The sequence below is a fragment of the Peromyscus maniculatus genome, chromosome 21 (genome assembly GCF_049852395.1).
Source record: "Peromyscus maniculatus bairdii isolate BWxNUB_F1_BW_parent chromosome 21, HU_Pman_BW_mat_3.1, whole genome shotgun sequence".
Lineage (NCBI taxonomy): Eukaryota > Metazoa > Chordata > Mammalia > Rodentia > Cricetidae > Peromyscus > Peromyscus maniculatus.
Window position 1 is genome coordinate 32,480,984 of NC_134872.1, and position 26,893 is coordinate 32,507,876.

The window sequence follows — 26,893 nt, forward strand, 5'->3', positions numbered from 1 at the left end:
AGTCTGAAGACCATTTGCCCTATTAAAATCTGTTTTGCTGTATGTGTGACCCTCCCGTGCTAAGCTAGGGCAAAAGAATGGAAGGTCTGTGTGCTCTAAAACCGATTTTTGTTCTTGTTCCAGATTGTTGAACCACTAAGAGAGAAAATCAGAGATTTGGAAAAAAGGTATGCACCCCTTTTTTTTTGTTTTGGTTTTAAGAACGTGTCTTAGATGGGTGACAGGAAATATCAGTGTTTAGAATGTTCATCTCAGTTGAGTTCATTATGTAAGAAAATACATATGAACTTAGAGAATATAAAAGAAATTAAGGCATTCTCAAGAAAGGACTCGCCCCTACACCAGAAGCTGGGTGTTTAAAGTCAGAATGCAGCCATGCTTGTTTAGAGACAGCCTGTCTGTGATGTGCAGACTCCTGGAGCCCACTGTATCCTTACGGGCCTCGAGCTCACAGCCCTCCTGCCTTGTCCTCCGAATGAATGCTGGAATTATGAGCCAATACTACCACACCAGGTCCTGGATGTGGTCTTCTGAAACCCTTTATCATGAAGGACTATTTCCTATGAAAACCATAGAGGTCCTTTAAGAAAACAAAAAGGGAGATTTTATTTGTTTGTTTGCAATCTGTTTGAAGTTAATTTTTACTGTGGTTTTGCTGAAGCCTTAACAAGGGATCCTAAACTTAGAAAAAAAATCCTTCTAAAATCAGGACTAGGGAGATACTACAGTGGATGAACACTTACCCCATAAGACTGAAGGCTGGAGTTAGGAACCCCAAATCCCACATGGAAGTCCCATAGATGTGCGGCTCCTGCAGTGCTGTGGGACTGTTGATTCTCCTGCCCAGTTCTTTATTTTTAGTCTACCCCCCCCCACCCCCCCACCTGTGTGGTTACCCCTCCCCTCCCCCACCCCTTCCTGTCCCCGCCCCACCCCCTCTCACTTTTTTGCTGTTGTTTTTTGGTAATGCACTGAGTCCAGTTAGTGATGCCTGCTGCCATGTTGACCAACCTTGTGCAGGTCACCATACCTGCTGTGGGTTCATGGGGACAGTGGCCATGTCATGTCCCCAAACAGTATTTCACGGCATTCCTTCCTATTCTTTGGCTCTTTGCTTCTTTCTACCACTTCTGCGGTGTGGATGAGCCTTGGGGTAGGGACATGGGCTGACACTTAAGGCTGAGCACTAGCAGTCACTTGTTCTCAGCACTCCGACAGGTTAGGAGTCTGTGCATTAACTACTGCCAACTGTTAACACAGGTGACTCTGACCAAGGTTAAGATAAGCGCTAATCTAAGGATATATATACATCAATGTGTCCATGAGGTAGTTTGACGTTATGTCTATATAGTAAATCATCAGTTGTGTGTACCTGCCTGAGGCCTAGCACCTCCCTAGCGACAGCCTTTTGACCAGGTTTACAGTACCAGGCTTGAGCTCCTTCCTGTGCCTCAGTCCACTCTGGAAGCAGTTGGCTATCCTGTAACCTTTATACCACTATGGCACTAGTGGGTACATCTTACTGGTGGTTGGTACTGTGGCATTCTGGCTCTTCCGGTTGACTTTCCTCCCCAGTGGCTGGCACAGTACCATTTGGCTGTGTAAAGGCTAGCCAGCAAGGGAGAGGTTCTCAGGCCAGTTCTAGCCTTATTCCTCAGTGCTCAGTAACCAAAGTGTCTTATATCTTCCGTGACAGAGTCTTGGCACCTGGTTATAGTGCAGTGGTGACAGCTTGTATTATTTTGGGTGCTATGAGGCCTTCCCTATAGATAACACATAGACACTGAGATTTTAGTTAAATAATCTATGTCTTCTAGGGGCATGATTGTCCACCCATGCAGGGCACCTGTATTAACTAGTGGTAGCTATGATATAACACCATTACCATAGCAACTTAGAAAAGGAAGGGTATATTTGGGTTTATGGTTCCAGAGGGATGAGTCCACGATGGCAGGAAGTAGCAGGCACGGTGGTGGCAGGAGCAGAAGCTGAGAGCTTTACATCTTAAACCTCAAGCAGTTCCTCAAGCAGAGAGAGAAAGTAAACTAGAAATGGTATGAGTGTCTTAACTCTCAAAGCTTTTCTCTAGTCACATACCTCCTTTGGCTATCTGGGTCTTTGCTTCCATGTGAATTTTAAGAGCCCCCTGTAAAGAATATCATTAGACTTTTGATATTGCATGGAATCTATAGATTGCTTTTGGTAGAATAGCTGTGTTCACAGCATTAACCTTGCAAATCCATATGCATGGGAGGTCTTTCCATCTTCCACTGGCTTCAAACCTGGGCTAGTCTTCTTAGAGGAGCTCTCTTAACACTGAAGTCTTCAGTTGTAGTCCAAAAACCCCAGGGAAACTGGCTAAAAGCCAGCCTGTTTAAAAAGTCTATACGGGCCATAGCTTTATATAGGTTCAAGTGGGTGTATGCAAAGGAGGTATAGAATAAGGACCAATCAGGAAAGAGCTTGTCAGCCTGGGAAATGAAAACAAAGCAGACCAAAACGAGGATTTCCAATCTAGCTCATCCATTGATGTTATTGTGCAAGTGCGGAAAGCAGGGCATAGCCACTTGGTACTTAGAGCCTTGACTGCCAACCTGTGTAGCTGGGACCTCTCCAACCCCATTACCAGCACTTAAGAGGTGGAAATGGGATCCTTTCTGACAAGCTGGCTGGCTGTACTCAGAATCAGTGAGAGACCCTGTCTCAGTAAACAAAACGGAAAGCCATTGGAGACACACAGCATCAGCTTTGGGCCTCTACACCTACACACACACACACACACACACACACACACACACACACACACACACACACACACAATCCTTCTAAATTCATCTTGATTTTTATAAACTATGACAATCTAAATATATGTCTATATAAACATTTTTGTTTCTTTCCTCCAATTAAGTATAGTATCTCCATAAAACACTGGAAGAAAAATGTAGGTGTGTTGAGGTTTTCCTTATCCAAGCTATGTGAATTCCTAAATTCTCAGTGCACATAGATTGAGGCTAATCCTTCCCTGCTTGCACTTGTGCAGGGTGGTCTTATAGAAAGGTTCAGAACAGGAGAGTCATCTGGAGGGTATAAAATAAAATGCTGTGTGGAGCCTGTGGTCTGTCTGCTCAGTCATCCGTCTGCCCTTGCTGCAAAGTTGCTCAGATTGTCAGAACTTAGTTCTGGTCAAGGGGCTGGGAGGGAAGAATTGAACGGCGGAGGCTTCCAAGTGGATCGGGCTCCAGCAAATGTTCTCCTTATCACTTTGACTTGGGGGTATCTCCCCTTAGTGCACAAGTCTGTCGTACAAGCAATTTCTCTTTATCACTTGCAATTCTAAGTCAGTCACATCTCAGGCACTAGGACTTACTCCTGTGTTAGGTGACAATTTTGTGGCAAGAGTAACAGTTGAGGGCCTAGAGAGATGGCTCAGCACTTAAGGTCACGTGCTACTTTTGACGAGGACCCAGGTTCAGTTCCCAGCACCCAGTTGGGCTGCTCACAACCACCTGTACCTCCAGTTCCAAGAGATCCAATGCCCTCTTCTGGCTCCTGTAGAGAAACGCACTCTAATATACATATATCCACACACTAATACACATGTACTAATTTTGTGTAAAAACTAAAATACATCATAAAAAAGTAATGATTGAATCCTCAGAAATTTAAAAAAGAAAAACTAATACAAAGGTTTTCTTTCCTGGGATGTTTTAGTTATTAGTGTTAGCATTCTGTAAGCCCCTTATCAAGTTCAGAGCAAGGAGGAGGAAATGGAGAGTCATTCCTCTTTGATTTTAAAATGTCTGAATGACTAATGGGCATAGGAATGGAGAAGGAGCCAGCAAGCATGTCCACTCATTTTCCTCCCATCTTGAGCTGAGCAGTCAGGCAGACTCTTACCTCCAACTCTCAACGAAGGAGAGGTCATTGTCAGCAGGTTCCCTGAAGAACACAGAGCGGAACGAAGCAGAGGCAGAGGAAGTACAGAGGAAGGCCCTGTCCTCAGCCAATTAATACAGCGTTATTTGTGGTTTCAAAATCTCCTTACCATGATTTGTGCAGAAATTCTATTGCTGTTTACATTTTCATTGGCTAGAAGCCAGAAACTCTTTTTCCAGTAAGACTGTGTAATTTAGAAATTTTTTGTTTGTTTTTGTTGTTGTTGTTTGAGACAGGGTTTCTCTGTTTAGTTTTGGTGCCTGTCCTGGATCTCTCTCTGTAGCCCAGGCTGGCCTCGAACTCACAGAGATCCACCTAGCTCTGCCTCCTGAGTGCTGGGATTAAAGGCGTGCACCACCACCACCTGGCAATTTAGGATATTTTAATATTTTAATCAAGGTTTTTAACAAATAAAAACTTTGTTCATGTTGTTGTTCATGGGAAGAAACAACCCATTACAGGGTTTCATTTCTTTAAACAGACTCACTGGTTAACTTACAGAAAACTCAGGGAGGCAGGCAGCTTCCCCGAGGCAAGGGTTTGCAAACAGAATCCCTCAGAAGGCAGCGGTGGTGTGGCTCCCATTGACACCTTTGTGATGTTCTTTGTGCTTTTAAACTAGAGGAGACATGGGAGCATTTCCACAAATGCAGTTTTGTCAATCTGAAACAGAACTGCCTTAAGAAAGAGGCAGGGCTTGGCCTCTGGGTCTCCATATTGATTTCTTGCTAAAACAGCCCGGCTTTCCTTGGTGAGTGAGGCCTGGGGGAAGAGCTGGAGTGCTTTCTTCCCTGAGACCATCTCAGGTGTGACTCAGAAGGCTTTGTGCTGGAATTCACTGGACCCCTGGTTTCACTTTCTCAACTGAAGCATCCTCTTGACAAGATAGGAATGCTTCTGGAAATAATGTGCTTTTTTTTTTTTTTTTTTTTTTTTTTTTTTTTTTTTTATGTGTTTGTTACTTTGTACAAAGTGGTCTACAAGAAATGAGGTGGTTGACAATTATGTATAGGGAAATACGTGAGGACAGTGTTCTGAACAAGCCTGAGCAGCAGGAGTTATATGTGGCCTTCCCCTCCCCTCCCCTCCCCTCCCCCTCCCTCCCTCCCCTCCCCTCCCCTCCCCCATTCTCTCCCCACATAGCTCCCATTCTCTCCCCTCCTCTCTGCAGACAGTCACACTGTAGCTCATGTTGTCCTGAGCCTGCACATTGGTTCCCATTTGTTAATACTGATTTTGCAGTCATTCTTGGTGTTTGGTGTGGTTCTAGTACCTTCCACAGAAAAGTAAATCCTCAGGTCTTCCTTACATAAGGTGACATAACCTGCACATTTAAATCATCTCTAATGATTTGCTTTGCAAGTAGGAAGTAATGACAGGGGGAAAGTGTCCACTTACTCCATACACTGAAAGCATTTCTCATCCACAGTTGGTTGAACTCAAAAAGCCTGTTGCATGTGTCGCTTTGATTCATTTCCATTTCTCTCAATGTTCTTTGACTATACTGAGTAATGATGATGATTGGATTTTCCTTTAGTGTGGTGTGGGGTTTAGAACCCAGGGCCTCTGCATGCACAGTAAGCACTCTGCTCCTATGCTGCATTCTTAACCCAGTGGAGACTTAGTAGAGTCCTAATGAGGTGCTTCCTGGTCTTCTGAGTGTCCTAAAAACCCAAGACTAAAGTCTAGAATGACTTTAAATAATTGATAAAGTGATAACTGGGTCCTAGTTGTTTTCTGGTGAGGTGCTGTGTGTCACTTTGATAGCAGGGATTCACACCATCGGCTTTAGGTCTAAAGTATACTCCCTGAGAAAACTACTTACCATTTTCTTCCTGGGATAAATCACACACCAAGTTTGCTAAGAGGCTGTAGTTGGCCTTCCATATCCTCAGATGGCCTTCCACATCACTTTCAGCCAACTATAGTTAGAAAATATTTGGGAGGACATTGCCTCTGTAGTGAGCATGAGCTGAAGTTTTGGTTACTCCCCAAACTACGGCATAGTGACTGTTGATGTAACCTTGGGTTGGTGTTGGATGCCACATGAGAGGATTCAATGCGCTACTGTCAGGTCTGGACCAGGTTTGTTCACTCTTCCAATGAAAGGCTTTAAAGGCAGGGGAAATCTTGAGTGCAGCACACAGTTGCAGCAGGGAGATCTACTGCAGGGGGATCCTACTGGGAGGGGTGGGGGCTGTGGGAGGTGCGGATCCCACCAGGCCTTCAGGCCTTTGTCTCAGGTCATGAGTTTCAGGAAGAAGCTGGAAGTTTGACATCTTTGTTATCCATTTGTGACCCTTCCATATCTGCCTGTCTGGGATTGCTCTAATTCCTAGTCTCAAAAGCATACTGGTGTGTGTGTGTGTGTGTGTGTGTGTGCGCGTGCGCGCGCGCTCTGTGTAAGAGACTTGAGCATCCTTCCCTATTAGAATCTTCTGGTGTCTTAGAGCTAACCCTCGAGAATGCTGAAGGGTGACACTGTGTCCAGAGCTAATAACTTGGATTGGTCTGTGGCTGATGGATACGCTCGCTCCTGGGATTCGCCTGGCAGTCTCGTACATTGGTCCTCTCTGAACCATGTCTCTCCTCTACCCCTTTGTTTTTTCCAGTGTGTACCTGCCAGCTCACTCCCCTGAGACACAGAGAGTGAAACTCCCGGGTCGGCAGTGTAGTTAGCAGTACAGAGAGCTTGACTAAGATCTTAGCAGCCCTCAATTTGATACCCAGCTCTATTCGAAAACAACAACAGAATAGAGAGAGTCTTGAAGAGGAAGCCGCAGGGAGGGAAGGAAGCACCACCGTGTCCAGTTCTTTCTGCATTTTTCCTGGCCTAGTAGAGGTCATGTCTCTGCTCTCTGTTGCTGCTAACTGGTGGCTTCTTTCATCACTACCTCTCAGCCTGTAGTATGGGAAAACAAAGTGACCTGGGACCCAACTGAGAAGCTGGAGCGGTATGTCTGGACCAACTGACTTTACACACCATCCCTCACATGCCTCAATGAAAGAGATGGTATAGCAGAGAATCATTTGGCTTTTCCAGGTCTTCCAACATAGCCAGAGGCCTCTGTCTGCTGTCCACAGCACGGAGCATTCCACATTTGCTGGCTCTAAGCAGCATATAGCAAAGACAGTCTGTGACTGGGATGGCCACCGTGGGCCCTGGGGGAAGCAGGAAGTGCTGAGCTGCACACCGCTGCCCGGCAGCTTGCTTGGAGGCCACAGAGCTGAGAGCCCAGGGTTGCCGCACACGCCTTCAATTGTGCTTCTGTCTGCCTGTGCTTACAGTGTGCAAGGAAGCTTGTCATTTTGAGAACAGGAAAGCTCTTTCTAGGGAAATTCTGCAAAGGAAAGGTCTCTGCTCCACTTCAGCCTGACTGCCTGTTCTCAGGGAACAGCCCCTGTATCATGAGTGTGGTGTTCTGTTCAGTTCAGTGACCATCAACACATGCTCTGTGTACCAGCTCTGTGCATGCTGGGGGGGGGGGGGGGAGGGTTGCCGACAGCCTCACCCCTCTCCTGTTACAACAGGAACTGCAAAGCTGCACACGGATTCATCTAGAGTGCTGCCAGGGAGTCTGGCAGAAACTTCTAGAGCTTTTATTCTGTGTCTTTGCTGTCTTGAGAATCAAGTCTTCCCCATGGACCTGTGACTTCACATTGCTCTTGTGCTTTATCTGATGCAGTACCCCCACAGAACTGCCAGTGTGTGTGTGTGTGTGTGTGTGTGTGTGTGTGTGTGTGTGTGTGTGTGTGTGTGTACTGAGGATTGAAGCCAAGGTCCTTCCGTGTTTTATCACTGTTACATCCTCAGCTCTTTTTTACTACAGTTGTGGGGGAAGGCAGAGTCTCACCGTGTTGCTCAGACTGGCCTGGAACTGTTGATCCTCCTGCCTCTGCCCCCCAGGCTGAGGATTAATGTGTGTGGCAGGCACTACCACGTCTAGTACACGATCTTACCTGGCTGAGTACAGGAAGTGCTTCTCCTCTGCTGCTGCTGCCAGCAGCTTCCTTAACCTTAACTCAGCCTGAGTCTCCAGCTGGAGCCAAACAGGGATATCAAGGAGTGTCTCGAACCGGAACTAGCCGATGTCCCCTCTGTTCTCCTCTGGAGGAGAAAGGAGCGATGAGAGCCATGCTCTGAGAGCAGACGGAAAAAAAATACTCACCTGAGATGGTTTACTTCAACAAAAAGATATACATGTATATATACTTTAAGCCAGGCATTCCTTTATCAGTACCGAAAAAGGTTCAGAGCTGTTTGTCGTAAAACCTGTAGGGCTGGCATACACCTCGGTGGAGTGCTGCTGTTTCCTGCATGGATTGCCAAGCCAGGCTTTGTCCACAGGGTTCTGAGAGTGTCCCCTATACCATCTATGCAGAGCCTGGAGAGTGACCCAGGAACCACATTGGACTGACTTTCCCTTTTAATCTCTTCGTATTATAGTTTCACCCAGAAATACCCACCAGTAAAGTTTTTATCAGAAAAGGACCGGAAAAGGATTTTGGTAAGTTTGCACACCAGATTCACATTTATATTATTAAGAAATTTGCTCTATGTTGAGATTTCTGCACTATTAAATTCTACCTCCTCATTTTTATATTTTTAAATATAAATTTTGGGTATAAATATATATATAATGTATATGTATATTTATATCCCATTTGATGTTTTATATTTTGTTGGCATTGTTTTAATGGCATCACATACAGACAAGGAACCTTGTACCATTAGCAGCTACTTTTCCTTTCTGGCTCCCAGCATCCACTAAAGCTGCTCTCTATCCCCAGGACTTTGCCCAATTCGAGTGTTTCATGTGATGAAATGATGCACTGTGCCTTCTTGTGTCTGGCTTCTTTGACTTAGAGTAATGTTTCCAGTGTTGTCCCACCACCTTCCTTTTCATGAGTGAACAATGTTCTCTTTTATACATATGTGCCATATCTTGTTTGTCCATTTCTCAGTTGATGGACACGAGCAGGTTCTACTCTGAAGCTGCTGTGAATCATGTTGCTGTGAACATAGGTGATGTTGTGTAGGTGTGTGGCTTCTTTCTTTGTACTCAGAGATAAAGGAAATCTACATTGAAAAAGCCAGAATTAAACTGTCTGTAGTCAGAGATGACATGTTTGTATTTATAAAGCCCAAAGAATCCTTTAAAAAAGAATTATTAAAACTAACCAAAGGGTTCTGAGTTGAAGGATACAGTCTATATGGATATCCTCGAAGCTCCATACATGCAACTTTTAACCTTCTCTGGTTTTTGGATCACAGTGGTGACTACTCTGGGGGCTTCCCTGACTAAGAGTCTCCTTGTTTAATATTAATTCGAGCTCTCCAGGAGAGAAACCATATCTTATGATTTTGTGGGACACCACAAAAAGATTTTACTGTTGTACTTTTTTTAGTTACATCTTTTTTGAGGCACCATACACATAACATGCAATTCACTGTTTAAAGTGTAATTCGTTGGGTTACTTTCTTTTGTAATCCCAGAATAGTACAGCCCTCACCAAATCCAGTTTACCGTAGTCATGATGCCTCAGAGCCACCATATGGTAACCCTAGGCAACTGCTTACCTCTCAATCTATATAAGTCTACCACTCAGCTTCATCATAACAGATAGGGTGATGCCACATTTGTTTGTATGTGATGGCTCCTTTTACTTAGCATGTTTCCAAGGTTCATCCATGATGAACTGGGACTATTCATGAGCTTATTAACCATTTTTGTATCTTGGGATATTTTTTAAAGGTGGCTTTTCCTTCTTATTACTGGATCATAATAGAGGTTTTTGTCTATTTTTGCAGGTTATTACCACATTTTTGTTTGCATGTTGTTTTCCCATTTTGTGAAAATTCAAACCATCAAATCAGCATGCATTTGGAGAGATGGGAGAACTCCTCTTTTTACATGGGCTGTGACTCAAACTAATGCTTTGGAGAAGTCCAGCACCCTCCTTAATAGGTCAGGTGACAGTGTGGTCACCCAGCAGTGGTCCCTGTGTCCCCTGACCACCAAAAGGAATTTTTTTTCACAGTTAAGCCTGTTTAAAGGAGCAGAAATAGCAAGAACAGATGTTTTGCTGGTCCATGTTTTAAAGATAGCAATAAATGCACACACAAAAAAAAATTGCAAGCAGCGTAAAGGCACACAGACTTGACAGGTAGCCATAAAAGTGTGCCTTTCTCAGCTAACAGACACACAATATGACTTTTGTTCAGATAGCTGGACACAAGGGAAGAGAGAGGGCATCTGTCCTCCAGGCAGTATCTAGCAAGTGTTTGTCTTCCCCAGATAAAGGAGTTGGGGCATTAGCCAGCAGGTAGAAATCAGCACACCAATAAAACTTAGACTTCTGCTAAACTATCATAATGAGATGCACATAAAAGTATGTGTGTATGTGTACGTGTGCGTGTGCGTGTGCGTGTGCGTGTGCGTGTGTGTGTGTGTGTGTGTGTGTGTGTCTGTATCCCTATCACTTCTACTTCAGGTGGTCTGTTTTTTGCTTATTTTTTTTTAACTTTTGATGTTTGTGTTTCGATGGTACAGTTCAGAAGTTATTGTCCAGTCTAAAGTCACAAAGACTTGTCCTTTTCTAAGAGTTTTCTAGATTGGAATTTAAATTTAGGTCTGTATTATTATCAAATGTGAGAACATGACTGCTCCACGGTACGGTAGAGGAGAAGGTTTTTATTGTGGATGAGGGAGAGAACAGCCAGAGGGCATCTGGAAGAGTCCAGAACAGGGAGAGAAGGTAGTAGACTGGACAGGGCCAGTAGACTGAACCAGGCCATGAGAGGAGAGATGGGGGCAGAACAAGAGAGGAAGAATAAAGTGGGGGGCTAAAAGGATCAAGAGGGCACATGGCCAGAATGGCAGGATTATGTAGGAATGAGAAGCGAGGGCCCATGAGCTGGAGACGTTTAGGGTAGGGGTGGGGTGAGAAGAGCTGAGAAGAGCCACGGGTACCGAGTGAGCCTGGAGTCCAGCAAACACTTTGGTGTGCTGCTAGGAGCTACAGTTAGCCATTTGTCCTGAGTTTCTTTTGGACCTGACAATTTTATTTGTAGTTAATTTCTGAATATAGTGTTAGGGAAAGGATCTTCATTCTTTTGCCTCATTTGTCCTTTACAGTTTGTCCTGGTATATTTGCTGGAAGTGGAAAATCATCTGAATATGATTATTTATATCTGGACTGTTGTGTCCACTGACTTATAGATCAGTGTTGATTATTATGGTTTTGTAGTAGGTTTTGAAGTTAAGCGGCATGTCATATACTTTGTTACTGCTCCCCATCTGTGTGTGAGTGTGTGTGTGTGTGTGTGTGTGTGTGTGTGTGTGTGTGTGTGTGTGTTTCTCCAAGATAGTTTGACTATTCTGGGTCCCTTTGAAATTCCTTAAAAACTTTAGGATCAGCTTGTCAGATTTCCCCAGGTTCTGGTAGAGACTGTTAAATCCGCAGCTCACTTTGGACCATCTTGCTGTCTTCACATTAGGCTGCATTACTCTTGATAGGATCATGGCTGTCTTTCTGCGGTTCTGGTCATCTTCAGGGTGCCGGTAGCAGAGTCTGTTCTAGTCCGTGTTGCCGTGTGTCCGACTGACCACAGAGCTGAAGGTCTGCACTCGTATTTGTGTTGCCGTAATTTCCACGGTGCAGAGTCAATAGTTTCTGATGATGAGAAATGTCGTGGCCCGTGGTTCTGGAGACTAGGGTCCTGCATCTGACTCTGTTAACATGTCACCCATCGACAGGAGTAGAGGGCAGGGGAAGACAGAGGCGGAGCCTTTGCCTTTATAAGGACCCCACTCCCACAGTGATGGCGCTCATGCGCCCAGGAGGGCAGACCCTAATGACCTTAGGCTCCACCTCCCATCCCTGTTGCCTCAGGAAGTGACTTTCTGACAAGGGGACTTGGATGGACTCAAAGCATAGGCACACTGGTAGGTAGATACCTATCATGGTCTTGCCAAGGCTTTCTGGCAGGTTTTCTTTCTCTTTATACCTTACTGCCACAAATGCGCTTAGAATTTCTGGTTCATCTGCCATCTCGTAGGTTAAGGACATTTCAGCATCGTTTGATACCTGAGTCTGGCATATTGTCGCTAAAACCTAAGGCCTTTTGCATAGTGGTCGAAGCCTTAGAGGTTTGTCTGGAAATTTATTTTTGTCGATTTGAGGGGCAGCGTAAATTAAATGCTCACCTTAAACAAGACTATTTGAGCTATCCATTAGTATCCAGAAGAGCAAGAAATGCATGGGTGTTGACATGAGCTGGTAAGTTCAGAGCTGTGCCATGTCTGGGTTCACCATTGGTCTTCCTGGGGTTGTTTCCATGTGAAATTGTTGTCTGATGGGATAAAATTTACAATTAGAACAGTATAACTACCTAGGTACGTTAGGAAAACCCTTCATTATTTTCTCTAGAAAGGAATTGCTTAAAAAGGAAACAAAAGGAATCTAGTGTACCTTAGTCCATGTTGGCAAAAGATGCCTCCAGGAGTTGCCTGCTGAGGGTGTGGGAATGTTAGAAGCAGGCATGTGTAGGTAGCCAGCTGCATTTCTGCTCCTTTGGATGTCTGCAGGTCTTCTGGCTACAGAGACACTAGAGCACCACGGAGGAACTCACCTCAGAAGCATTTGCGCAGGGATAGGTGGAGTGTCAGTCAAAACAGTGAGAGTTTTTAATTTGTAATCATGGACCTCTTGAGAGGTGTAACTGGGTGAAGCCGATGAAGATTTGCTGGAACTGGTGGTACCTCTGGCCTGTAGCCCTAACTACTCAGAAGGAAGAAATCACTAAATCAAGGCTTCTCTGGACTACACAGTGAGTTCAGGCATCTTAGCAAGACCCTGTCTCAAAAGTGAAAAGAAAAACAGCAAACAGAAGATGGCCAGGGATCTGGATGTGCACAGCTCTGGAAAAGAACATTTGCTTAGCATGTGTGAGGTCTGGATTCAACCCCCAGAACCCCCAGAAAGGAGAGATTAAATGAAATGAGCTCTCATCCCGAGTCAGGAACTAGAGAGTGTCACATTTGGATCAGATATTTTCCCAGAAAATAATTTTATTATAGATATTGTATTCCATATAGGTAGAATATAAGTATACTACTATAACAAAACACTTGAAGGTGGGCACTTTTAATTCTGCCTCACCCTACCCAGGACTAGTATTGTAGGGGCATTAGAACATCAGTTAACCTAGTCCCAAGTGGAGAAAGAACAGGACAAGAGAGTGGCTGCCATCCCTATCTGCCTCCTGAGCTGGTGCGTTGCATTCCCATCTTCCGTTCTCTGCTTGGAAGGAAGCCATCTTTTCCTCACCCCACACCCCATGGTCACATTCAGTTTGAGCGAATTCTTCTTTTCATTTTCAGAATACTTTTAAACATAATTAGCATGGCACATCTGTGGTGATTAGTTAGGATTTAGGAAAGATGTCGCCTCTTGCCCTCCAGTGCTGGTCCCTTCGCTGCCTCCTTGGCTCTGGAGAGCTGCGGCCCTCGTGTTTCTGTTTCCACTCAGATGTAACCAGGCAGTGGAGCATTACTTACGGCTTTCCTCTGGAACGTCGATGCTTCTCACTTGTTCTTAGAACTGATCGGGACGATGCTAGTTATGTATGACAGCTTTTTTGTTGTTGTTGTTTTGTTTTGTTTTGTTTTTTGGTTTTTCGAGACAGGGTTTCTCTGTGTAGCTTTGCGTCTTTCCTGGAACTCACTTTGTAGCCCAGGCTGGCCTCGAACTCACAGAGATCCGCCTGCCTCTGCCTCCCTGGGTGCTGGGATTAAAGGCGTGCGCCAGCACCGCCCGGCTCTGCATGACATGTTTTCTAAGTATAACTGAAATATATACTTTTTTAGTAGTTAGCCAAGTCCTCTGCGCTTTGCTGACACTTTTCTAAAGTGATTCTAAACATTGACAGTAGTGGTTTTAGAACTGTGAACCATCATCCTTCAGTACCCATAAGGATGGCTTCCAGGGCCTCGTGGGTAACAGAATCTGAGGGTGCCTTTTTATGTAGCCTGGGTTGGTATTTGCATAGAACATGCACCTCCCCTTCTACGCTTTAAATTATCTGTAGATGGCTGTACCTCATATAATGTAAATTACACTCAATTATGTATGATATCATATCATTCAGGGAACGATGCCAAGAAAAATCACCTGTGTGTATTTGGTCCAGATACAGCCATCATAGACCACACTACAGTTCCAGTCCAGATCCCTTGAATCAATGGGTGTGGACCCTGAAGATATGGAAAGGTTGTCTGTTGGAGTAGTCAATATTTCATCTGTTGTAATACACGTTTTTGTATTGTGCACCTCTGCTGATGGAGGGGGTTTGAACCGAGTAGCTGGGTAGCTGGGTAGCTGGGTAGCTGGTTTTTTGTGCTCTTCCTTGAACATTGTCTAATAGTTGAAGATAGCTGAGCAATGTTCAGGTACTAAGGCTTCTTTGCTCTGGAGGGAGTATGTCAAGATGCTGCCATGAAGCCTTTCCTGGTTGCGCCTTACCCGCTGCCAGACTTTGAGTTGTACGCCAAAGCTGTGTCTCCATGTCATCACTGTCTTTTCTGGGGGTGTCCCAATACAGATCACTGGAGGTGCGGGCTTTGTGGGCTCCCATCTCACTGACAAACTTATGATGGATGGCCATGAGGTGACCGTGGTGGACAACTTCTTCACAGGCAGGAAGAGAAATGTGGAACACTGGATTGGCCATGAGAACTTCGAGCTGATTAACCATGATGTGGTGGAGCCCCTCTACATTGAAGGTGATTGTTATCACATTGCATTTTTTGATGTTTTTATCCTATGTAAGGTGCAGTCCTAGTTTCCAGAAGAAGGGTGGTTATCGCCAGGTGAATGCCTCTCCACTGTCCTGTGGCTTCCCAAGTCTTCAGCTTGGTCTGTGGATATAGCCTATGTGGTGCACAACATTTATGGTCTAAGTGTTGCATGTTGAGGTTCTAATTCCTAGGGTAATGGTGCTGGGAAGTGGGGCCTTTGGAGGATGGTCAGCTCATGGGGATGGTTCCCTCCTATAGGGATTAGTGCCCTTAAAAATGTTCAGAGCACCCCCTCACCCTTAACACAGTGAGACACAATGAGAATATACCATTTATAAACCAAGAAGTGAGTCCTCCCCAGACCCCATGTCTTCAAGCACCGCTGTCTTTGACTTCCCAGCCCCCAGTGTAGAAATGGATTTCTTCTGTTTACATGCCAGCAGCATATGACATTTCATATAGTGAGCCGAGTGAACTAAGACAACATCCCTGCTCTCTGAGAAGGCTGATGCTTGATGCTTACATGTTGTTACTTTTAGTACCTTATAGGAAGTTGGCCATTATAAAATGGACCAAAGATCCATCTATAAAGCTTTGGTTTTATTGGATGGTTTTATTAGCAAGTATTTTAGACCTTTGGGATAGGTGGCATATAGACTACCTTAGGTTGTCATGAGTATACTCTTAAAGAGGATTGTGGGTCTTAGCCCATTCTCTTTCTCCGCCTCAGGGTTGATAATAAAAATGTTGTTCCATCATACACTTGTGCCATGATGTGGCTTCTTCCAAAGGTCCTCAAATCATGAAACTATCTGATTTTAGATTATAGCCTCTTGAATTGTCAGCCAAGATAACCTCTTTCTCTTATAAGTTAATTATCTTTGGTATAAAATGCTGTGGGTTTGTTGTTGTTGTTGCTGTTGTTGGGGGGTTTGAGGGGTTTTGTTTTGTTTTGTTTTGTTTTGCGACAGGGTATCTGTGTAGTCCCAACTGTCCAGAAACTTACTCTGTAGGCTTGGCTGACCTCAAACTCAGAACTCACAGAGATTTATCTGCCTCTGCCTCTGCCTCTCAGATTAAAGGCATGTATCATCAGTGCCTGGCCAGAATGCTGTTATTGCAACTTTTGAACAATGAGATCTCAGTTTTAAATGTATAAAGCCTTCGGGGAACCTGGCCACTTTATAAGATAGTGGTTGAGGCAATTGTGGGTGGATGGTGGCTCTGCAAACGCTGTGACCTGCAGAAGTTGTCAGTGAGCATTTCTAGGGACAGTGGGGTCTTTGCATAGGTGATTGAGAACTACAGTTTGGCTTTCAGTTTTAGTGGAAGCTGTCTGTAGTGGGTAGCCATTCCAGCTTTGATCTGGAAGTTCCAACCCCCATTGAGGCTTCGGGAACTGTCTTGCCTACAAGGCGGGGCCGAGAGAGGACCCTGAAGACCCACGTGGAAATCAGGAAGGACACAGACACTCGGGGAGAAGGGCCTGTGAAGATCCAAGCTGAGTGCCGTTGTGCAGCCCCAGCCCTGAAAAGGAAGTTTGCCCTTGGAGCCTTTGTGCATGGACAGCCGGAACCTGTGTCAGACATCTGGTTTCCAGAACCATGTGGAAGTAAACATCTGGTGTTTTATCCCTTGGTTGTATTGTATCGGTCACATCTATCAAAGGAAGTGAGTTCAGGGGCCTGAGATAACATTGAAAGTGTCCTCCGAAGTCCTCCACGGTGTGCTGGTGAGAACTGCCATCTGCGGACCTGGCATCGTGCTCTTGTTAATCTAACAGTAGCACAGGAGCTAAATGGTGTCACACTCCACCTCCCTTAACCATACAGAAACCCCAGGGTAACTGGAGCCTGCTTTAGTCAGTAGAGTCCTGCTTGGGTTGTTGGAGTTCAAGGCTTCTGTAGCCACACCCGCTCCCGCCACCACTCCAACCACCACTGAAGGTCATGTGCAAGCTTCTGCCTTCACATTGCTGCCTGTGAAGGAGTGTGTTGAGGCTGTACAGCATTTATGTAATCGTATGTAAGGCCCTCCTGTGTGCTTTTTCAGAAATGCCATTGCTGGAATTTCATCCCTCAGGACAACAGTCTAAATAGGAGTCATACAAATGATACTGCATCTCCTTCATGTATAAACTGACAACATGACGGCTCCATGGTATGGGGAAAGGGAAGGTTTTTATTGTAGGTATGAGGGAGAGAATAGCCAGAGGCACCTAAAGGAGTCCAGAGCAGAAAAAGCAGCAGGCTAAATATGGCCAGCAGACTGGACCTGGTCATGAGAGAAGCAGGGGACGGAGAAGGGGTGAGAGGGGGGAGACAGGCAGAGGGGAGAGCAGGGAGACAGAGAGGGCACCGCTAAAATAGCAGGGTTAAGGAGAATTCATAGTTGGGGTGGGGCCGGTGTAGAGCTTTGTTCTGGAGGAGCTTAAGGGAGGGGAGAGGAAAAGAGCCAGGCTGCCGCGATGCTAGCATGGACTTTGAACTGTGTAATGGGTTGAGGAAACATGGAGGCCAGCATGTGACATCTCAAGATGACAGGGTTATGTGGTCTGCAGTGGTTTCAAACACAGCCATGGTGTTCTTTGTCAGGTTCCTCCCCACCCCCACCCAGTGTCCTTTTAAAGCGCTTAACTTGTTTAACTGACCTGTGGTGGCTCATCGGGCACAGGCTGTAGTTCTTACAGAGTGGATCAGGTGACCTCCCCTCCCCTGGGCGTCCTTGTGGGTGGCTCTTGGTCAGCTGAGGAAATGCTTGCTACGTGCTAGCAGTAGGGGTTCTGAAGTTTCCTCCTAGAACTCAGCCCGGGGTACAGCAGGTACTAACAGGCTTCTGCGGCTGCCTCAAAGGCCGTGCACCAACTGTGCAAAATACAGACCCATGTGAGATAGTCCACGTATAAACAGAGTGTGGTCTTACTCCCTTTGTTGGGCGTTGGTGTTGAAGCTGTCAGAAACACGCTGCAAAGGCCATCCTATGGAATGACCTCTGGAATGGTCATCCTAGGACTCTCTCTTGTTCAGGCTCCTGAGGCAAAGAGCCTGCCCTTTGCTCGGAGCTCTTCCATTTTGGTTTTCCAGCATCTGCGTAAACACAGATGTGGATGGAGGGCAGCTCGTCTGCAGTGCCCAGAGAGCAGCGGTACCCATGAAGGAGCCCAGGGGAGAAGGGGTGAGAGTGATCGGTGGCAGCACTTAACAGCAACGCTGTCGGCTTGGCAAGCTCGGCTTTCCCTGTGCTCGTGTGGCAGCAGGAGGTACCCCCATTACACCAAGCCACAGCAACCCCTTAGCAAACGCTTCAGTGTGGGGAGAAGCCATGGGAAAGGACGCCAGGGAAGGGAAGTAAGAGAGGTTGAGCTGCCTCTCGCGGGCACCCAGGTAAAAGCAGGCTTGGGAAAGTGCATTTGCTAAGGGGCTTGGGTCGTTGGTGACGTAAGCATTAGGTGCCTGTTGTGCTCATGAGAATATTTTAGTTTACTGTAATTTATGAATTAATGTCTCAACTTTGATTTTTACACCCAAGTATAAATATATACTGAAGGAAGTGGTTGATCTCAGAGGTCCTTTCTGTTTAATTTGCAACAGAGGCCTTCATGCAAAGCATTGTGGACACACAAGAAGAGAGCCCTGAAACACCCCAGCCCTGTACGACAAATTGCTAAATGGTTTTATTAATAAAAAAACTTGAGCCAGATATTGGGGTGAAAACTGAGAGATCAGAGGAATAGGACAAGCCACAGGCAACCTCACCTTACAGACTCCTCGGCCTTCAAAGAGTCCTACTTCCTGTATACCCACGCCTATATGCCTTTCTGTCCCTGCCATCTCACTTCCTCTTTCCTCCCAGCTAGATCACTTCCTCTTTCTGCCCAGCTCTGTCACTTCTTGTCTGTCTGTACAGACCTCCAGACCTCTATGGTTAACTCGTGTTGGAATTAAAGCTGTGTGCCACCATGCCTGGCTCTGTTCCCATTGTGGCCTTGAACTCACAGAGATCCAGATGGATCTCTGCCTCCCAAATGCTAGGATTAGAGGTGTGTGCTACCATTGCCTGACCTCTATGTTTAATACAGTGGCTGGCTTTTCCCTCTGATCCTCAGATGAGCTTTATTGGGGTACACAGATAAAATGTCACCACACAGCCCCAGGCCGAGCCAGGCCTTTGGCATTGTTTGAGAGGAATCAAGGCCCAGTCCCACTCTTGCATTGAACTGAGAGGAGTATGCAGAGTTGTACATGTCCTGGAATCCTGCTTCTCACTGTAAATGCTGCTGTCAAGGCTAAGGCTGGGGCTACTCTCAGCCCCATGTTAGGAGCGCATCCAGACAGTCCTCCGGAAGTGCCTGTGCTTGTTGGTTCATTGCCAGCTTGACACAGATAGAGAGGTTTGAGAAGAGGAATTCCTTCCTGTCTTGAATTCCTGCCCTGACTTCCTTTGATGAGGAACTCTGATGTGGAAGTGTAAGATGCAGTAACCCCCCCCCCCAGTCCCCAAGTTGCTTTTGGTTATAGTGTTTTATCACAGCTATAGAAGCCCAGGTAAGACAGTGGAGGATGGTCCCAGAGCCCCATGGGCACAGCATCCATAGATGCTCAGGTCCCATACAGAAGCTCCACACACCTATCCGGCACTTAGTGTATCATGTGCACCCTGGTTGCTGCGAAGCAGTTGCTAGAGTGGAATCATGACAGGGAAAGGCTGCATGTACTCAGTGGAGATGCAGTCCTGGGGGGGTGGTTGTGATCTATAGTTGGTCTCAATGGTGGATGTAGATCCTTTGGAAATGGGGCTGACTGCATTTCCGCCATGTCTTTGACGTGGAATGTAGAAAAGAGAGTCTTACAGAAGCTCTCTCAATGCACACTTTCACAGAGAGACACCTAGTGATGCCAGTCTTTGGTGTCATGGTGCAGTCCTTAACTGGTGTGTGGCAGTGCTGTTTATAGCATGGGCCCCATCCCAGAGGGACCTCAGTGCCACCTGAGACATTGACTGCATGAGCATCTGTGTCTAGAGGAAGACAACTCCGGATTTCTCTGGTGCCTTCTGAAAATGGCTCTGGGTTCTCTCAGGAGTCTTCCATCTGCAGGGCATGCAGGCAGCCCCTTTCTGGTGCCAGTTTTCCCCTCCCCTGGCAACCTCAGTGCCCTCCTGCCCCACCCTTCCAGCATACAGGCGAGTGCCTGCCTTTGGGAGGCATGCCTGATGATCGGGTGGAAGGCTCTCAGGGATTTTCCTCCAGGTTCTTTTTCCTAGCTAAGACCACAGCTCATAGCCTTGCAAATGCAAACGGGTCAGGCGGCAGCATTGGCAGCCCACATCCAGAGACACCACAGAGCAGTAGATGCAGTGGGTGCGTTGGCAGCCTCTCTCCACTTCCAGCCTGAGTGTTAGGCTCATTTTTCCTGTGCTTTGAACTCACAGCTGACATGTTCTCAGGCTTTTTCTCTGGCTATTGAGTGTTATTAACCTTGTAGCTTTATTGACATTCCAGAGCCAGCTATTAATATTGCTTGAGGCAGCTCACATTTGCACTTGTTTGCCCCTCCTCCGAAGTTTCCCTTTCCTCTTCATACATCCTCGGCAGATTAATTAAGTCAACAGTCCGTGCAGTTGTCCTTTTTAGGACAGGAGCAGGGGTATTGTGGGCAGTGTTACAAGTGGAACACATTGGCAGAGAAGTGGACTGTGTAGAGCCTGGATTTCCATGCAGTGTTCAGGTTCTCCTTCACTGGACCCCTGGACCTAAGTAGAGGTCCTGATGTAACTGTGCAGGACACCCCTCATCTTTCCGGGAAAATCAGGCGGACCGACGTGTCACATGGCAGAAAAACAAACCAGATAGAGTAGCTCTGGCGGGGGAAGGAGTGGGAAAGACAAGTTTATGTCTTAGCTCACTATTCTCTTAACTTGGGCTGTTCCCAGGGCCCTGGCTGAAGTCCTGGGGAGGGCTGTCTGTTTTCCATCGACTGTGTCCAGGTCCACCAAGAGGTGCTGGTGGCCGTAGTGGGCTTGGGACTCTGCATCTGGGGTTTGAGGTCATTGCTGAGTGGAGGTGGGAAAACAGTGTCCAAGCCGCTTGTTGGTTGCTGGACAGATCACTTGACAGTTGAAGTCACTGGCTGGCAGCATGAGTGGCCAGCCCCAGAGGGGTGATTTCTGACTAGGGCAGCAAGACATTTCCCATACAGAACGGCATCAGGGTGAGCCCAGAAGGCTGGGCTGGAGTGATGGGAAGGAGGGCAGCTTACAGCTCCATGGCTTCTGTTCGATGTCAGGGAAGTGCAGTGGACTCACAAGATACACTCGCCCTCTTAGTTCTCCCGGCTCCGCCCTCTTAGGACAGGGCTCTATAGCCCAGGCTGACTTGGACTTGTTCTGTGGCTAAGGTACACACTGGGAATCCAGGCACTTGGGAGTTAGAGGCAAGGGGATGAGAAGTTCAAGGTCCCGGGCTACATGAGGCTGTCAGAAAAGAAAGAAAAACAAAGAAACCGCAAATTTGTGCTGAATCCGAGGTATTTCTGGCAGTGCTTGGCCATGGTTCATTGTGCAGCCTCAATGTAGCCTTGATCTGAACACATGGCATGCACATGGCACTGCATGTACAATGCAGTTCCTGCAGTGCAGTGCCGTGCATGCCAGCCAATGCTCCGGTGTGAGACTGTTGTACATTATGAACTGTGCTGCTTTTACCAAAGGCATCACAGTTTTCCTATCCCCAGCACAGAATTATCGAATAGTATAGGTTGTATTGTATTATGGTGTTTGATTTTAAAAAACACTATGTGGGTGGCTGACTTTGAAACAGGCAGAGTTTGCAAACCTGAGCTATCCTAAGCCCACTCTGCTGTTGGTACTGCACACTTACAGGAAGTGATGTTCTCAGCGTGGAGGATTCTGAAGTCAGAATCTCCATCAGTTCCGAAAAGCATTAAAGGTGCTTCTGCCCTGCAGTAGCAGTGTTCAAGCGGGATCTGATTGTCTATGTAAAATAAAAACTACGTCCATCTCTTTAGTGTAGATTTGCTTCCATCCTCAATAAATGCTGTAATTATACACATACTAAAGAATTATTCTAAAGTCAATTTCTTTGTGATTTATTATTAGTGTTTGCTTTGTTTGAAGTTGTTGAGAATGTAATCGGTATCTATATGGAACCATATATTAGTAAGTGGAATTTCAGCATAAGACAAACTGGCACTGTTTTACACTCTAGTTTAGGATTTAGAAACAACGTCGTTGTTCTTAGAAATAATACACTTCTCTTTTGCCTCCTCTAGTTGACCAGATTTACCATCTGGCATCTCCGGCCTCCCCTCCGAACTACATGTACAACCCCATTAAGACGCTGAAGACCAATACAATTGGAACGCTAAACATGTTGGGTCAGTAAGTTGCCTTTTTTTCTTCCTTTCTGGGAATAGTTTAAGCAATCCTTAGTGTGCAGAGTGGCGAGACTTCCATCTATAATGTGTATTCCAAGACCCCTGTGATTGCTCAAACTTAGATTGTACCAAATCCTGCAACTTAGTAACTTTTCCATTTTGAGTCAGCAAAAGCTAGTACACGTTTCTTTTTTTCTTCACAACTACTCCAATAGAAGATTCATTCTTAGCATAGATCTTTTCACCCTCAGCATGGGGGTGGCCAGCATCAGGGCTAGAAGGTGATGGACTTTTCCACCGTATGTTGGGAGTCCGGGACAAGTGTGGAGGACTCTCCCTGTTTGCTTGACCCCACACTTAGTGGTGGTCTAGTTGTTCTTGTGTGGGTGCTGAGTGTAGGAAAGCAGTTTAGGGGCAGGACTGAGGATTGTGGTGGCTACCTGTATGTGAAGCCTGGAAGACAGCATCAGAATACAGGTGGTTGCCCAGGTAGGGTATGCAGAAGAGGTGGTAGATGTGCCATTTGGGAAGGTGGGATGAGAAGCATCTTATCTTGCTATGTAACCTGCCAGGGTGGTTACTTAGTATAATACAGGATAGCCACAAAAGACAATGCAGAGGAAACAGTCATGCAGACACTACAGGACTGATGGACATGTGAACTCACAGAGACTGGGGCAGCACACGCAGGACCTGCACAGGTTCAAGCCGGACAGGCTCGCAGCACTGACAGGACACAGTAGACACAGCTCCCACCCCTAACCAGGAAGCTATCTCCAGTTGGCATCTGCTTGCAAAGGAAAAATTACTTTTCTCCAATGGAGTCTCACTGGATATAGTAACCACACTTTAAGGGTTGGCCCAAGCCCAGTGATGGTCAACACAAAATGAATGCAGTGGTCTTTTTGTAGATTTTTGTTGTTGTTGTTGTCTCATAATGCTTTGTTGGGCCTTTTTTTTTTTTTTTTTTTTTTTTTGAGTTTTCCAGACAGGGTTTCTCTGTGTAGCTTTGCGCCTTTCCTGGAACTCGCTTTGGAGACCAGGCTGGCCTTGAACTCACACAGAGATCCGCCTGCCTCTGCCTCCCAAGTCCTGGGATTAAAGGCGTGCGCCACCACCGCCCAGCTTGTTGGGCATTTTATGTCTTACAGATCTTTTGCTTATGTATTATGGTTTCCAATTTTGTATTTTTATGGCTTGTGTATTATGGTTTTCAATTTTGTGTTTGTGTAGGTTTTGTTTTTGAGTGAATCATTTCTGTGTGTGTTTCTTGTGCTTTTTCCTTTTAAAATTTGGTTTGTTTGCTTTTTCATTTGCCTATTTGTTTTATATAGAGAGAAAAAGAGTTGGGTGGATGGAAAGGTGGAGAGGAGCTGGATGGGGGGAGTTGGGGGAGGGGAAACCATGATCAGAATATCTTCCATGAATAAAAATTGTTTTTCAATTAAAGAAACAAAACCAATGGTGTGAGATAGTATTTTTGGAGCACAGAAGCTCCTGGACCCACATTGTACTTACTCATCAGAGTCTGGATCTGGCCAAGCTTGTAGCTCCCACTTTTAACTTAAATGCTACTGTTTTAAAGGGTCCATTTGCATTTTTCTTCTTGCTATTTTTTTTTCATTGTGGTTCCATGGCAGATGTACTAGGAGTAGATAAATAATTTGGTGGACGCTCGGGCACCTGCAGGACTAAAACATTGCTTACATTGGTCGCACACATGCACGCACGCACGCACATGCCTGCCCTTGTAAGCTGACAGTTCTTCTGATGACATGTACACTTTCTGCAGGACTGGCAAAGCGCGTGGGTGCCCGTCTGCTCCTGGCCTCCACATCTGAGGTATATGGAGGTGAGTGATGGGGCCCCTGAAAGATGTCCGCTGACCCATGGGGCTGTTTGCATCCTGTTCTAGATAAGATGGAATCAAAGTCCAGGATTCCATTTAGAAAGCTCAAGCAGTTGACACAGACTCTCTTTTGGTGTCTACGCTGTGAGGCCTGGGTCAGGTGAGCTGTCCAGTGATGATGAGGTGGAGGTTTTCCATTCTGCTCTGAAAACATCTCAGAAATTACCAACATGAAGTCACTTTTCACCTTTTGCTGGCACATTACTCTTCCATGAGAACAATGAGTGCTGGCTGGCTGGCCAGCCATGAAGAGCCTGCAGGGTGACCTGAGAGCTGCCTGGTGATGGACACCTGCTCACCGCCTCACCCGTTACAGAAAGATTGCTGGAAGAACCTTAGTAGACAGTGCCAGTAAACTCCAGGTCACATTTAACCCACCCACCGCCTTCATGGTCTCCCCTGAGCTATCCACGCCCGGGAACTTAGGTCAGGAATGGGGAGGGGGCACATTTTCAATTCATGTTGGTTCCTACCCAGTCCAAAGCCAGGTGGCTGCAGGGTGTGGAAGAACCTTCACCTGGTACAGCGTGACACCAGACCCCGACATTTTATGTACAGATATATCTATTTTTTTTCTCTTTTTACGTTATCCTTCTAGACAAGGGAAATGAGGGTGTTAAGGTGTGAAATGAGAAGAGACCATCTTTGAAGTAAGTCTGCCAGGTAGAGAAACAACATAGCAATAGGAAAATTCTACAGAAATCGGTTGTACCTGCCATGAGAGTGTAACACGTCCTCCTCTTTTTTGAAGTCCTGGGCAATTGAAGGGCAAAATAGGTGCCCCAGCCCCCACCCCATTGTGTCTAAAAGGCACAGTGGCCCCCTGCCTTCCTCAGCAGCATTTATTTGCATATTTGTCTTGGGGAGTCTTAAGTAATAAGGGTGGTATGATTCCTGTGGTCTGGCACTTTCTCCTCCCGTGCTCCTAGTGCAGCGTCTGCCTACCCTGGCAGCTTCACAAATGGGGGTGAGGAGGGCAAGGATCAGAAAGCTTTCCCTTGTTTTGTCTTTTGAAACAGAACGCAGCCCAGGCTGGGCTCCAGTTTGCTCTAGCCTAGGCTGGCTTCCACTTGTGCCGAGATGATTGGCACTCACTGCCACACCCCAGTGGCTTTGGGGAATCGTTTTTTACTAACTCTTTACATGCATGCTCATGCACACATGCTCGCTGATAGGAGCCTGAGCACATGGAGGTATTCCGTGTGCATGCAGGTCACATGCGTTTGTGAAGGGCAGCGACCACTTGGGAGTCTGATTCCTCGGTGTTGTTCACCTAGTCTAGGGCTCACCCGGCAGGGTGGGGTGCCTGGCCACAGACCCCAGGAGTCTGCCTCTCTCTGCCTCCTCCGTGCTGAGATTACAAAGTCGGTGCTACTATGCCCAGCCTTTTTGTCTTTTTTAGTGGGTTCTGGGACTAGAACTCGGGACCTTGTGCTTGCAAAGAAAGTACTTCAGTGAGTCACCGTCCCAGCCCCAGCCCTTTACCCCTACCGCTCCTGCCCTGCCCCCATGGTGTCCTGAGGTAACTTTGTGAAGGAGCTTTTTTAGAAGCTTGACGCCCTGAACATTCCAGCCCAGAATGGTGCCAAGACTGAAGGGCTATGCCTGGCTTCCTCCCGTGCCAGAAATGTGTGAGCACCTCCTCTGGGGTCTGGCTTGTCAGACGCTAGGAAGATGCCTGATCTTGGTCATATCTTTGTGAACATAAGTCATTAGTTTTCTTTTTTCAGGGAGTCTTTGCCTTTGACCTCTTCTCTCTTGTGTACCTTGCCTCTTGCTGGGGGGATTTCCACTCACAGAATCAAGCCTCGCTGCACTGTATGGGACTGCAGAGTCATAGCTGCTTTCTGAAGGAAGGCTTGGCTGACTCAGAGCCACGTGCCAGGGGTCCACCCATATATTCTCCTCTCTCTTACTCCTGACAAGTCTGGGGTCAAGCCACGTGCAAAATACGTCAGCTGTGGATTTACAGCACAGAGTTGCTTATGGTTTTGTCTAGATTTCTTGGAAGAGACTTATAGCATTTTATAGCATGGTTGGATGCACATGTATATGTAGGAAGCTCTTGGTGCCCTAGATAAAATAGGTATTAATTCCTGTTTTACAAATACACTTGAGTTAAATAAAGACTTTGTCATTTGGTTGTTTTTAGTAGTTTATTCCTTGAATGTGTCTTTAAGTGTTGATTTATATATGCAGTAGCAAAGCAAGGATTCTGTCTACCTGTGGATGCTGTTGCCCAGCATCTGCCCTGCACAGGGCCCCAGGATTGTCTTCATCATGGGCCTCAAATTGTTGGACAGAAGGCCAGTGTGCTCCACACAAAGGCTGTTTTAGACCCTTTCTATGAGTGTTTCCTTTATTCTAACTACATACTTTATGAAACCGAGCCATGTATCTTCCGAGAACATTAAGAATCATTTCAGGGATAGAGGGAAGACAAAGTTAAGGGGCTTTGGCCTTAAAGTTAAGGGGCTTTGGCCTTCTGCTCTTTAGCCTGTGAACAGCTGTTGTGACTCGCTGAGACAGGGAAGGTACCAGGCGCCCTGAAACTGAGGAGAGAGAGGCACAGCACACTGAGCTGACCTCATGCACTTCTCTGTTTTCAAATGTTTACCTAGGCCCATCGTAAGCAGACATTGTTCCTATAATGGACTGGGATCTGGGTAGGGACCAAAAATGAAGTCTCATTTTCTCATGCTTCCTCATAGATCCTGAGGTCCACCCTCAAAGTGAGGACTACTGGGGCCATGTGAATCCCATAGGACCCCGGGCCTGCTACGACGAGGGCAAACGTGTCGCAGAGACCATGTGTTATGCCTACATGAAGCAGGTATTGGTCCAGACTCGTG

The 26,893-nt window shown here is 46.3% G+C and overlaps 1 protein-coding gene across 6 annotated transcripts in view; it reads left to right on the top strand.

The window, feature by feature from the left end:
- Uxs1 (UDP-glucuronate decarboxylase 1) overlaps window positions 1-26,893 on the top strand; it is a 76,390-nt gene that overhangs the window by 23,854 nt on the left and 25,643 nt on the right. For all 6 annotated transcript variants that reach the window (XM_006993542.4, XM_006993543.4, XM_076557252.1 and 3 more), the window contains exons 4-9: window positions 124-167; window positions 8,384-8,444; window positions 14,543-14,723; window positions 22,028-22,132; window positions 23,925-23,984; window positions 26,753-26,874. In XM_006993542.4, the coding sequence (XP_006993604.1) occupies window positions 124-167; window positions 8,384-8,444; window positions 14,543-14,723; window positions 22,028-22,132; window positions 23,925-23,984; window positions 26,753-26,874 (573 nt within the window). The remainder of the gene's footprint in view (window positions 1-123; window positions 168-8,383; window positions 8,445-14,542; window positions 14,724-22,027; window positions 22,133-23,924; window positions 23,985-26,752; window positions 26,875-26,893) is intronic.